This window comes from Diplotaxodon limnothrissa, linkage group LG15 (genome assembly GCF_057381915.1).
Source record: "Diplotaxodon limnothrissa isolate DT_005_m linkage group LG15, D_limnothrissa_male_GT1.1, whole genome shotgun sequence".
Classification (NCBI taxonomy): domain Eukaryota; kingdom Metazoa; phylum Chordata; class Actinopteri; order Cichliformes; family Cichlidae; genus Diplotaxodon; species Diplotaxodon limnothrissa.
Genome location: NC_140610.1, coordinates 22,791,714 through 22,804,652, shown reverse-complemented (window position 1 = coordinate 22,804,652; position 12,939 = coordinate 22,791,714). Strand labels below are relative to the sequence as shown.

Below are 12,939 nucleotides of genomic sequence, written 5' to 3'. Positions count from 1 at the left end.
GACTGAACAACTTCAGATCCCGAGTGTGTGAGGACAGAGAAGGAATCAGCTCCATTTCAGATTTGAGAGATAAACTTTATATTTCAGTTTGTGATGATTCTGTTCTGTTTGTGATTACAGGAACCATCCTCAGCACCACCCAGTGACAGATCATCCTATATCTTCAATCTTTGTAGTAACTCCAAAATTAACTGAAGAAAACAGTACAAAGGTTAAAGTACCACATGTGCTGTCAGTGAAAGCTGCAGCTGTTTTATTGATAAATTTAAAGACAAAAGGATTAATCACCCCTGTAACTGTCACTGTGGTCATACCTGTATTTATGTTGTTTTCAGATGTTATTTCAAAATTATTTTTAAATTCATAAAACTCTCTCTTGATTACTTACCTGTTGAAAGAGGGGTGAAGGAAAAAGCTCCACTTTGTTATTATATATTGTAACGCACACATAAAGACATAACTTGATATGTTGCTGTAATATTCAGAATGGCCACAGTTGCAGAGCACAAAGACTGTGATATTTTATATATGAGTTATCTCTACTGATACCCGTGATGTTGTGGATCCACTTCACTTTTGTGTGTTCACAGTTTTCAGGAATCGAAATAGAGGAGTTATTATCTCCAGGTTTCTTTTCAGTGACTGCTAGAAAAGAAATGCAAAAGAAAAAAATCAACGTTGTAATAATAATTATTGTAAAAACCAGCATCTTCAACTGTGTCAACAAATTATCTAATCAAATGCATCAGATTGTTCTGTCATTTCTTTTTGGCATGTGAATAAATACAAATTCTGTAATTTGTAAATATAATCTGAAGTTATTAATTTCACACTAACTTTTGCAACAGTTTTTTATTATCTTTAACCAAATCACATCCTTAATTTGGTGTTAATGATGATGAAATTGTCTTGTTTCTGCATTCTCAACTGAACAACCAAACACAACTCAATCAACTGCTTAATAAAAAACTGTCAGCCTGCCATCTGATATGACTTAACATCAAACAGCACTGTCAAAATAACCCCCAAAAATGTTTATATCAATTTCAATGATTTTTGCTGCACATTCACTTGTTTACTAATTGACCGACACAAACCTGAATGCTTAAACCATCCTTCATGTCAGACTGTGTTGTGGTTTTACCTGTATTTGTGTTGTTTTTAGACATTGTTGTTGAATTTGTTTCTTCACCTAAATAAAAGAACAAAATTCAAGTGTTCACTTGGAAACTGCACCTTTTCTAACAGAACATACAGACAATAAAGCTTCAGAAAATGGAAATGAATAAATACTTTCGGTAGTAATTAGTCACATTAGTTTAATTTTAATTTAAAATTCATAAGACTCTGTCTTAGTTACTTACTTGTTGAGTGAGGGCTGAAGGCAAAAGGCTCCATGATGCCATGCATTCTAACTACACACATAAAGTCATAAGGTGATATGTTACTATAGGTAAAATTCATTATGGTGACAGTTGCGGAGCACGAAGACCGTGATGTTTTTACATATGAAATATCTCTATTGACATCCGTGCTGTTGTGGATCCACTTCACTTTCTTGATGTCTTGATCACACTTTTTAGGAGTCGACACAGAACAGTTCAAAGTCACATTACCTCCATATTTCTGTTCAGTGACTGGTGAAAATGCATAGCAAAAAGAATGATTAACTTGGTACTGATAAGTATTCTAACATATCTATTGCACTGTAATGAACTCTAACAGCAATTTGAACTCGAAGATATTGAAAGTGTAAATACTCACTGACAACAACAGAAAGATAATTGTAATTAACAAGACCAGCATGCCTCCCTGTGTTTTCAGGCACTGTGCAGGTGTACTGACCAGCATCCTCAACTGTTACCTTGGGTATAACCAGAGAACAGTCTGTGTTGACACTCAGTCTGTCTGACGTAACTTTTCCTCCAATGCTCATTTGATTAATAAGCTCTTGTTCAGCTGCGCCATTTGAACCAGTGAATCTCCAGAAGCTACACTTTGGACAAGGCAAACTGACTTTATTTCCATCTCTGACAATTAAGAGCGAAATACTCTCTGCTCCCTGTGTTCCTGCAGATATGAAAGAGAAATGCCTGCATTACTATTACATATTAGTGTAGATATTTTTCAGATGTAGGAAAGTTTGCATAAAAAAAACAAAAGAAAACAAAAAGCTTGGTTCTCATCTGTTCCAAGACTGATGAAACAAACACGCCTGTCTGCATGTTATGAAGTAACATTTGAAGGTAGAACTTTTTGTACATTTCTGTTATGTCTTTTAAATGGATCCTTACCTGTAAACCAAAGTGCTGGTATCCAAAACACAAAGACTGTAATCATTGTTCCTCACTGTCTCTTTCTTTTATTTCTTCTATTACACAAGCTTTAAAAATACATTCACACCAGTGTCCTAGTATATGCAATAAGCGATTTAAGCTACAAGTCACATTTGCACACAACTTTTTCCTGTGATACCACGCCCACACTGATAACACTTCGAAAGACATGATAGAAAGGTCGTATCGCTTCTCATCTGCGTGTCTGTGTTGCGATTAGAAAACATGACAAGTAAGAGTATATTTTTAAGTCGATCTTTTTCAGAGTATCTTTTAATATCTTAAAGTACTTTGAGCAGTCATAAGACTTCAAAAATGGGCTGTTTTAAAGTGTAATTTTTTCCTGTGCTTGCTGATTACAACAACTTAAAAAATATAGATTACTATTCTGCTAGTTTTACCAGGTTCATGTCATTAAGTATACTTTGCTTTAATTGCTTTTTGGCATGAGGGACTGACAGGTCAGCCTTACAGATACATTGGCTATGAAGCATGCACGAAATATACTGTCAAGTCAACGTGTGCTATAAACAGGGCTAGACTGGGACAAAAAAAATTAGCCCGGGCATTTTGACTAGAGGCCGGCCTACCAGGTGTTATAGGAAAAACCATAAAGCCTTTGAATGAAAACAGTTGTAAGAGTCGGATAATTATTTGTTAAAAGCTAGAAATTTTAAATGAGAATAAGAAAGAAAAGTATTTCTTTGTGCCCCCCCTTTCCCTGTTAATGCTCTACCTGGCCCCCTGGCAAAACTTTGCTAGACCCGCCCCTGCACAGTTCCCAGCTGTCAGCTACACAGAAAAGGATCCTGGTGTAAGTTGTCTCTCAGAAACAGTTCATAGCTTTCCTTCAACCCATTTGTCATGGTTGGCTGTGTGGCAGGCAACCATACCCAGGAGCAGGGGAAGCAGATCAAAAAGTTCGAGAGGCCGACCCAGAGGTTGCCGGCACAAAAGTTCATAAGTCAAACAGTCGAGGGGCCGACCAGGTTGGTGACCCAGTTGACATAGCTGGTCTGGAGGCCAGCTGTGCGGAAAGCAACGGTGGCGACGACGTAGAAAGAGTTCAGGGCACCGGCCATGCAGAAGGCAGCGACGACGTAGAAACAGTTCAGGGGGCCGGCCGTGCGGACGGCAACGACAGCTCTGGTCCGGGGGCCGGCCACGCGGAAGGCAGTGGCGGCGGTGTCGGAGCAAGTCCGGAGGCCGGCCATGCGGAAGGCAGTGGCGGCGGTGACGGAGCAAGTCCGGAGGCCGGCCACGCCAAAGGCTGTGGCTGCGACGGCCTCGTTCAGGGGGCCACCCTTTATGGCGATGATGTCCAACCAAAGGCCTGGAAAGTGGCCGGCAATGTTGAGGAGACGACCACGGAAAAGCCGGCCGTGCTAGGAGTGGACGAGATGGTGGCGTGGCAACCACAGGGCCAGACGAGGCAGAAGCTGATACAAGCAAAGCTGAAGCAGAGGCTGGACCAGGCGAAGCTGAAGCTGGACCAGGCGAAGCTGAAGGCTCGGAGGCTGGACCAGACGAGAATGGAGCTGCAGGCGACGGCGTGGAAGCCGGAGACTGTGGCTGCAGGCGACGGCGTGGAAGCCGGAGACGGTGGCGCTGCAGGCGACGGCGTGGAAGCCGGAGACGGTGGCCCTGCAGGCGACGGCGTGGAAGCCGGAGACGGTGGCCCTGCAGGCGACGGCGTGGAAGCCGGAGACGGTGGCCCTGCAGGCGACGGCGTGGAAGCCGGAGACGGTGGCCCTGCAGGCGGGGGTGAAGCTCCTGCTGCAGGCAACAGCGTGGATGAAGCTGCTGCTGCAGGTGGCGGTGTGGAAGGTACAGGTGGTGGAGATGGTGGTGGCTGAACGGTCTCGCCAGAACCGTCAGCAGACATGAGGACGTGCTTGCTGGGTCCTCCCGGACCCCCAGCTAACAAGGCAGGAGGCTGGACGGGCTCCTCGGGCCCTCCAGCGGACAAGACAGGAGGCTGGACAGGCTCCTCGGGCCCTCCAGCGGAGACAGGGAAGTGCTGGCCGGGCTCTCCAGAACCCCCAGCGGATGAGGCAGGTGGCGGCGTGGGAGCTGCGGAGTGCTGGATAGATTCATCAGAGCGTCCAGCAGGAGCTGATGTAGAGCCAGAGGGCATAGGGACCCCTGGCTGAATGTGTATAGGACCAGGTGAGTGAGTGTGTAGCTGACTAGGGGACTGAATCGCTACAGGAGACACTGGGAGCTGAGCTACTTGATGCTGTCCTGAAATATGAACTGGTGGGAGAGCTGATGTCTGAGCTGCAGTTTGTAGTGGCAGTTGTGGTGAAGCTGGTGATTGAGTGAATGCCTGAGGAGCAGGAGTATGAACTGGGGACAGCCAGGCAGCTAAGCGAGCTTCTGGCCGGGCAGCTAAGCGAGCTACCTCAGTGGAGCTTTTAAATGACTCGGGAAATGCTGGCTCTTTAGCCTCTAGCGGTCCGGGGTCTGCTGAGGGAGGGCACTCAGACTCTGGGGAGGCCCTGAAGAATGTTTCAATATCTGCAACATTACCACTTGAGGACTTTAAATGAGTGTCTGTAGTCCAAGAAACAAAACATTTGGGCGCACACTGAACAGTCTCTTGAGGTGGCAGTTCAGAGAATAAAACAGTCTTAATGTTCTCAGAGCTTAGGTTAATTGTCTCTGGGGTGGAAGCCGCAGCTTTAGCTGATTCAGGGATAGCTGATACGGGGTTAACAGGCTCAGATGGAGCAGAAGAAACATAGTCCGTTTTATTGTTATGCCCAGAAAGAGTGCGGGAAGAACTGTCGTGGTTACTAACAGCTGCTGATTGGAGGGGCTGGAGTGCGGCTGTAGCGAGGAATGGTGATGGCGCCGGTGCCGCTTCCTCCTGGAAGTGGGAGTACAGACTGCAGAGGAGAACGGCAATGGCGGAGAGGCAGACTCCTTATCCTGCGACCATATGGCCGCAAGGAAAGAGGCTGGCGAGTGATAGTCGGAGCAGACCGGAGTCAGTAGTTCACTCTGTGGCCACAGCAAAGGGTTGATATCCTGCCGCAGCGATCGCTGTGGTGTAGCAGAAAGCTCCATGTTCGGCTGCTGCTGTGTCGCAGGGAGCTCACACTGCTTCGTGGCGAGCTCCGTCTGCTGCTGCTGTTGCTGCGGAGGCCTCGGAGTGGAGTACTGCAAATGAGCAAAGACTGCTAGCTCCCAAGCCTGAAGAACCTCCTGGGCTTCGTGCAGCTCGTCCATTAAGCTCATAAATCCCTTAAGTTGGCGGAGATGTGGATTTCCCTCGAGGATTGTTCCGATAGCATTTAATCAGATCGCCATTGCCTTAGTATCCTTCGTGTGGGAAATTCGCTTTATGAGGCCCATGACGCGGGCGAGATCGCTCTCCCGAGATGAGCCTGCTGGGTCCAGGTTATGGTCACGTCGTTCTGTCATGGTTGGCTGTGTGGCAGGCAGGCAGGAGCGGTGGACCCAAAATGCAGGACTCTTAGGAAACGAGGTTTCAACTGAAAATGCAGCTTTATTGCTGGAACAAAACTTCAACATAAAGTAAAACTCACAAAAGCAAACAAAACTCTAAACTGAGGTGCAGGAGGACTGGAACTCATGAACACACAGCAAGTTGCGGGTACAACGCAACAGGGAGCACAGGAAAACACAGGGCTTAAATACACAGGGGAGTAATTAGGAAATGGGCAACAGGAGGGAGACACAGCTGGGAGAAATTAGGCTAACGAGACAAGAGAAAGGTAAAACTGAACACATTGACATGAGACATGAACTTTCAGAATAAAACAGGAAACTAACAGACACAGAGAACCAGAACGGACACTGAACTTGGCAGGCAGACTCACGAGCAGACACAGTGACACCATGGACAAACAGAGGGAACACAGGCAGGCATGAAACAACACACTAACACATAGCAAACCTAAACAAAAGACACGGCAGAATAAACAAGAATATAGAAGAATATAAAGAAACACAAAACACAGAGTCCTCAGACTCAGGACCATGACACCATTCATGTCACCTAAAAGGTAAACCTGTTTCTCTATCACCTGTTCAGCTCTGATGATTCAGTAAGGACATCTCCTGGTTTCATCTTCATGTTTCCCTGTTTCCCTCTCACTGTGCAACTGGCTTTTGGATTTCCTCACCGGAAGACCTCAAGCAGTACGGGTCGGCAGTAATACATCCAGCACCATCATTTTAAACATGGGGGCCCCGCAGGGATGTGTGCTGAGCCCCCTCCTCTTCACTCTGCTGACCCATGACTGCACTCCATCATATAGCTCCAACCTCTTCATCAAGTTTGCGGACGACACAACGGTGGTGGGTCTCATTAGCAACAGGGATGAGACCGACTACAGAAGTGAGGTGAGACGCCTGGCCACGTGGTGTGCTGACAACAATCTCTCTCTGAATGTGGAGAAGACGAAGGAGATTGTTGTGGACTTCAGGAGAATGCACACCCAACATGCTCCACTGACCATTGACGGAGCGTCTGTGGAGAGAGTGAGCAGCACCAAGTTCTTGGGTGTGCACATCACAGAGGATCTCTCCTGGACGTACAACACCACAGCACTGGCCAAGAAATCACAGCAGCGTCTCTTCTTTCTCCGCAAACTAAGAAGAGCAGGAGCACCAGCCCCCATCATGTACACTTTCTACAGAGGCACCATCGAGAGCATCCTGTCGAGCTGCATCACTGTGTGGTTTGGAGCCTGCAATGCGTCCTGTCATAGAACCCTCCAACGCATAGTGAGAGCTGCAGAGAGGATCATTGGTGTCTCTCTCCCCTCCCTCCAGGACATTTACAGCACCCGTCTCACTAAAAAAGCCCTTTGCATAGCGGCTGATCCCACGCACCCAATGCAAAGCTTCTTCAAGCTGCTGCCGTCAGGGAGGAGACTGCGGAGTCTCCAAGGCCAGGACCAGCAGACTGAAGGACAGCTTCATCCATCAGGCTGTCAGGAAGCTTAACTTCCTCCCGATTCTGCCCCCTCTCCCCTCTTCTCCTCCATGGTCTCACTGAACTCTGTCACATACACACACACACACACACACACACACACTCTGACTCACTCACTGGCCTGCACTAGTTACCAGTCACTTTGTGGAGCATTGGACTGCCATTACCTCATAAGACTTTGTTGTTATACTATCTCTTACCGTATATTACTAAATCTCCATTTGCACTATTTGCCTATTTGCACTACTCTGCCTGGTTTACACTCAATGTCATTTACCCTTACCTGAATATTGTATATTGTATATTGCATAGCTTTCTTGTTAAATTGTATTGTATTTATTTAAATTTTTACTTTTTAATTTATTTTATTTGCATTTTTTAAATCACTCTCTTATATTTAAACGTTCATTTGCTATTTCATCTAGGGTTTGAGAGTAACGAAATTTCTATTCTCTGTATGTCCTGTACATGTTGCAGAATTGACAAATAAAGTTGACTTTGACTTTGACTTTGACTGAAGATTCTTAAATTCAACAAGTCTCTCTGTGCCTGGGTCCTCGTCACAAAACATGACATCACTGTTTTGTACATTTTAACACAATTTAATCCCACATTTGTGAAAGAAAAGCAAAACACTTTTGAAAAGTCTGTAACAAAACCATCAAATCTGATCAAGGTTATTTAAATGCTGCCAAAGAAGAATGAATTGGAATAAAAAAAAATACATATCCTAACCTTAATTACTGGGGGAGAATAATGAATGATGCTCATAGTGAGTAAAAAGTAAACTGAGTGCACTTTTTGGACAGAGATTCACTTTTAATGTGTATGTATAATATAATACATAAAAATACACTCCCAAAGCAGAATAGGTTATTACAAATAAATTATTACAAAATATTAATAAAAACTATAAAAATGGAGGCAACTTTGCCTGTGGTAGAATGTATACAATATATGAAAAAAATCTTTATTGCGGATACTAATTTTACTAATTTAATAATACTTATTTTGTGTTGTAAGATTTATGAGTTTCATGCTTTCATAGTGGTACTTGCACATTCATTTGCACATTGATGGACTACAATCCTCTACTGTACAAGTAGTGCGGTAGGACAGACAATCACACACACACTCCTCATCGGACGGACTCTATTGCAATACACCCATTTTACCTTTTACCCTCTCTCAGATGTAATGAGAGGTAAGTTGGGAGTACTACAATCTCTTTCCATCCCACCTGTTTCAACATGTGTCTCTTTCTCTGTTACATCTTATCTTCAATTTCAAACAGTATCAGAACTGCTCTGTCTTTAAGACTGTCTGCACAATTCACTGAATAGTTCCTCAGATGCTGACTATTTATGTTTGTATTTGATGAGTGATGTTACTTCTTCATCTTCTCTTCTTCATTTTAATGTCACTCACTTTGTTTTGTTGACTTTTTAGCTGCTGCAGACAAATCAGTGGTGTCTATAATGGAAGAAACACAATACAGCAGTGAAGAAAGGCTATACAAATGTGCTTGCACTTTAAACACTATGACATTTAAGACACTATAAACATGCAAATCTTAACCCCTTTTTTTATCTACTGCGTTATGCACATTGAGTTTAAGTATAATGATATGTGCTATATAAATAAAATTGCTATGGTCAGTACGTCTGGAAAAGTTACTATATTAATAATGTTTTCCTTACTTGAGGCTAGAAGAAAGGTTAGCTGAGTAGCTCAGCTTTTCGGCTTCTCAGTATGACAGCTGTATCATTTTACTATGTTCTAACAAATAATGTTTAAGTGTACAAGTGTTTAACAATCTGACAACAACAATGCAGCTCGTGGCCTTGTCTATATGGAAATTTGATATAAGGTCAACAAATATATAGATCTTGTTCTTTATTTACATTCCAGAGAATAGTTTAGTCAGTAAACAGTATTTAAGTGTTGATTGCAAATAAGAGCAGGTTAGGCTGAGACAGTCATGGCCCGCTTCATCCAACCGGTCTAAAAGGAAACGTGGTCCTTAGCAACACCGCTCATCAATCTCATCACAGCAGCAGCTCAGCAACCAATTCAGCGTTAGCCTTCCCACCCAGGTCAACCGACATCAGGACCACTCCTATGCTAGGGCACGGCATGTCCCAACATCTGTCCCTAAGTCTAGGGTGAGGGAAGTTGAGTGCCCTGCCCCCACCTGAGCCACGGCAAATAGGTGAACATCGTGTACAGCCCTGGCCTCAGCCAGATGTTTACAGATGTGTTAGAACAGCTGCATGGAGGACACATATGAACACAAACAGGTGCCATGTGGTTTCATGTGGTTAAATGCAAGGAAACATGCAAGAAATGAATTACAACAAAAGCATAAAACAGCTAGATAAATGAGGCAAACAATATAGGAAAGTGTAACTGGCTGCAGGTGTATGTGCAGGAGAGCAAATTGTAAAACTGGGGTCAGGGATCTGTAGTACAACATGTGATTAGAGAACTTCAAGTTTAACCAGTCTTAATATATTGATATGTTTCTAAAGCACTGTACATAGGACTTATTATTCTTTACTTGCTTTCAGAGCATCTAATATTATAATGGATGCAGCTGAAAGAATAAGAGGAAAACCATCCTACGAACATCTAAACATATTATTTTGGTGAAATTTGCAATTGTGCTTAAACCATATCCATACAGTGCTTTTTTTAATACTGAAGTAATTTTTCTATTACTTACACTCATCTACTGCTTTGGCTGCAGCTGTGATTTTTTTCAGCCTCTATCATGTGTTTAACATCTGATTTTTTTCTAACGTTGTATTTTCATACTACTTACAAATTCATCTTCATTAAAAATGCAGCATCACTCCCTGTGCAGTTTGCAACTGGTTACGTGCTGCCAGTACTGCCTATTTCATGTCAGCAGTTGGAGAATCTTGGTTCATTCATTGAGTCGATACCCACCTTGATATGACCAGTTAACCCAGTTACTGACTTTGGGATGTTGAAACCATAAACCGAACTATAAATTTATAAAGACAAAAACAAAACAAAACAAAAAAATGTCTTACTTTCTTCTGTACATGGCCCATGTTATGCTTTTGTGGTAAACAAGGGACTGGGTATATCCTTACACACTGAGGTCCCCTAGTGGCTGAAAGGAGCTATACAAAAAATAAATGTAAAAAAAGCTGTTGTTTGAAGACAAATAACTGCCACAAATACTATACCCTCTACAAAATGCATTGTGTGGATGAGTTGGTGAAATCATACTTCAGAAGGAAATTATTTCTCTAACTCTAAGCATGTAAAAGCAGCATGGTGATAGCATAAGGACGTTGAAGAGAAAGCTGCATCTGGCCCGAAGGTCAAATGTGCAGTAAAGAGGCTGTATTGTGTATCACAAGACACAATAAGATAGCTGATCAGGTTGTTTCACTAATTCATAACAAGACATTTTGTAGAGGGTATAGTGGTTGTGGATGGTGTAGTGGTGTGATGATAATTTCCATGGCGATGCTCAGTGAAGTCTGACAGAAACAGCAGAGTCTCCAGTGGTTTCATAGTGTATTGCAACTTCATCTTTATCCTTATTATAGGACACCTATGAAAAATAAATAGGTCAATAAGTCAGTAAATCAGACTGATCTTTCTAATTGTCTATGATTTCTATTATAACCCTTTAATTTTGATTTAATTAAAGTTTAACTTATAATGTTAGCTTATCATGTGTGTGTGTGTGTGCGCGTGTGTGTGCATCCACTTGTGCTCTTTAGATTTTTTTTCTGTGTTGTTTTCCTGTCAGTCTGTAGTGTAGTGTAGCCTGTTACAGCAGCTATTGGTTCTACCTTAACAACTGCACCCATCCACTTTACAAGACCAAACTTTCAAGTGTGTGTTTTTAAGGTGGTCTAATCTCCAGTCATGACCTTTTCTATCTGAAGAGATATATGTGAATATTAAATTACTGAGTTTTCCACGTACTGTTGCTTGAACCATCTGTGTTTTGTTCCCTAAAAAACAGAAATAAAAGAATTAAATTCTATTTTGATTATTATTAAGAATTGAGATCTTTTAAAACGTCTCATAATTAAACATACCTTTAGTTCTGGCCCATGTGTTGACCATTACCACAGCTGTTATAAGTGCTGCTAAACCTACAAGGATGATAATGGACCTTGAAGAGGATGAAGCTGCAAAGAGAATAAAACCATGATATTGTTTACTTCCAGCTAACAATTTTGCTGGACTTCATTTTAATAAAAACTGACATCCTATTTACCTTGTGAGAATGTTTTTCAACACTCTGAAAATCGTTGCCTTTGTTGACTATATCTTACTTATATCTTACGTTTTAGACAATTTGGTTTGAATTTGACTATCTCAAATCTGGGAATAGATAATGTGTAATATATCCATAAACTGGTTTTATTAAGCAGTGACGTTTGTAGGGTTACTGAAGTTGGGCTAGCTGGTATATAATGATGTGCTACGTGATCGCTAGCGACACAGCTATGTTAGCATAACATAAACAGTGAAGCTGGAGGACGAACACTAACACTTTTCCACTTATAAAAGTTAACGTGAAGGTTCTTCATGGTTAGAGACAAATGCAATCGCATGGCAGGATGTTGTAAACGGACCAAACTTCAGTCAGGAGAACAACTGAGATAATCCATCCACAATATGAGGTTAGTCATTAATAGACTGCAACAACATGGGAATAGAGCAGCTGCCAGAGAATTCAACATTAATGAATCAATGGTACAGAAGTGGAGGAAGCAAGAAGAATGAGTTTAATAAAGTTTGATTTATCTGACTGCTTTGTTTCGCTTAATGTGCCTTATAATCCCGTGTACCTTATGGTCCGAAAAATACGTACTGCACACTGCAGTTTAATGTTGCAAAGCACCTCTTTTTAACTTCAGTGGATATTATACATGGTTATGCTCAGGATATGTCAGCCCATTTCTACTGGAAATGCCTTTTGGTTAAACTTTCAGCAAGGAATTTGCATTTGCACTGTTACATTTTTATAAAGCTTTAATGTACATAAAAACCAGCTTCTTGTTTAAGTGAAAATAAATGGAAGGTTGTCTTTTTGCGCTAGTAATGTTGTGGAGTTGTATTTTGTCTCGCATCAATTATATCGTCAGTTATATCGTTATCGCAAATTTTCAAATATATATCGTGATAAATATTTTTGGCCATATCGCCCTGCTCTACCTCTGACCACCACCAGTATGCAACGGGTGAAGTGGCTTGCTCAAGGACACAACGACCGAGACTGTTCAAGCCGGGGCTCGAACCGGCAACCTTCCGACTACAAGGTGAACTCCCAACTCTTGAGCCACGAAGTGTATCCTTGATGCATAAGAAAGAGAATCCACTCAACAGATAATCTTAATGTAACCATGATAACTGTTATGTTTCAATTTCTGTTCTAATGAAAAGGGAATCTGAGTAGAGAATAGTTTGAAGTAAATACTCACTGGAGAGAACTGAAAGATCAAAATCTTGAGTTGGTTTTACTGCTGATGTGCAATGTTTGTAGCGGTAACGACCAACATCCTCAACTGTGAGCTTCTTTATAAGCAGAGAACAGTTTGTTGTAACACTCAGTCTGTCTGATTTAGTTTTGGCCTC

The 12,939-nt window shown here is 42.3% G+C and overlaps 1 protein-coding gene across 1 annotated transcript in view; it reads right to left on the bottom strand.

The window, feature by feature from the left end:
- The window catches only part of LOC146617527 (uncharacterized), a 46,205-nt gene extending 43,865 nt beyond the window's left edge, over positions 1-2,340 (bottom strand). The window contains exons 1-5 of the mRNA XM_085373152.1: positions 2,295-2,340; positions 1,765-2,070; positions 1,365-1,637; positions 1,145-1,192; positions 550-645 (exon numbers count right to left, since the gene is read on the bottom strand). Coding sequence (XP_085229278.1) covers positions 550-645; positions 1,145-1,192; positions 1,365-1,637; positions 1,765-2,070; positions 2,295-2,340 — 769 coding nt within the window. The remainder of the gene's footprint in view (positions 1-549; positions 646-1,144; positions 1,193-1,364; positions 1,638-1,764; positions 2,071-2,294) is intronic.
- Positions 2,341-12,939: the final 10,599 nt, after the last annotated feature.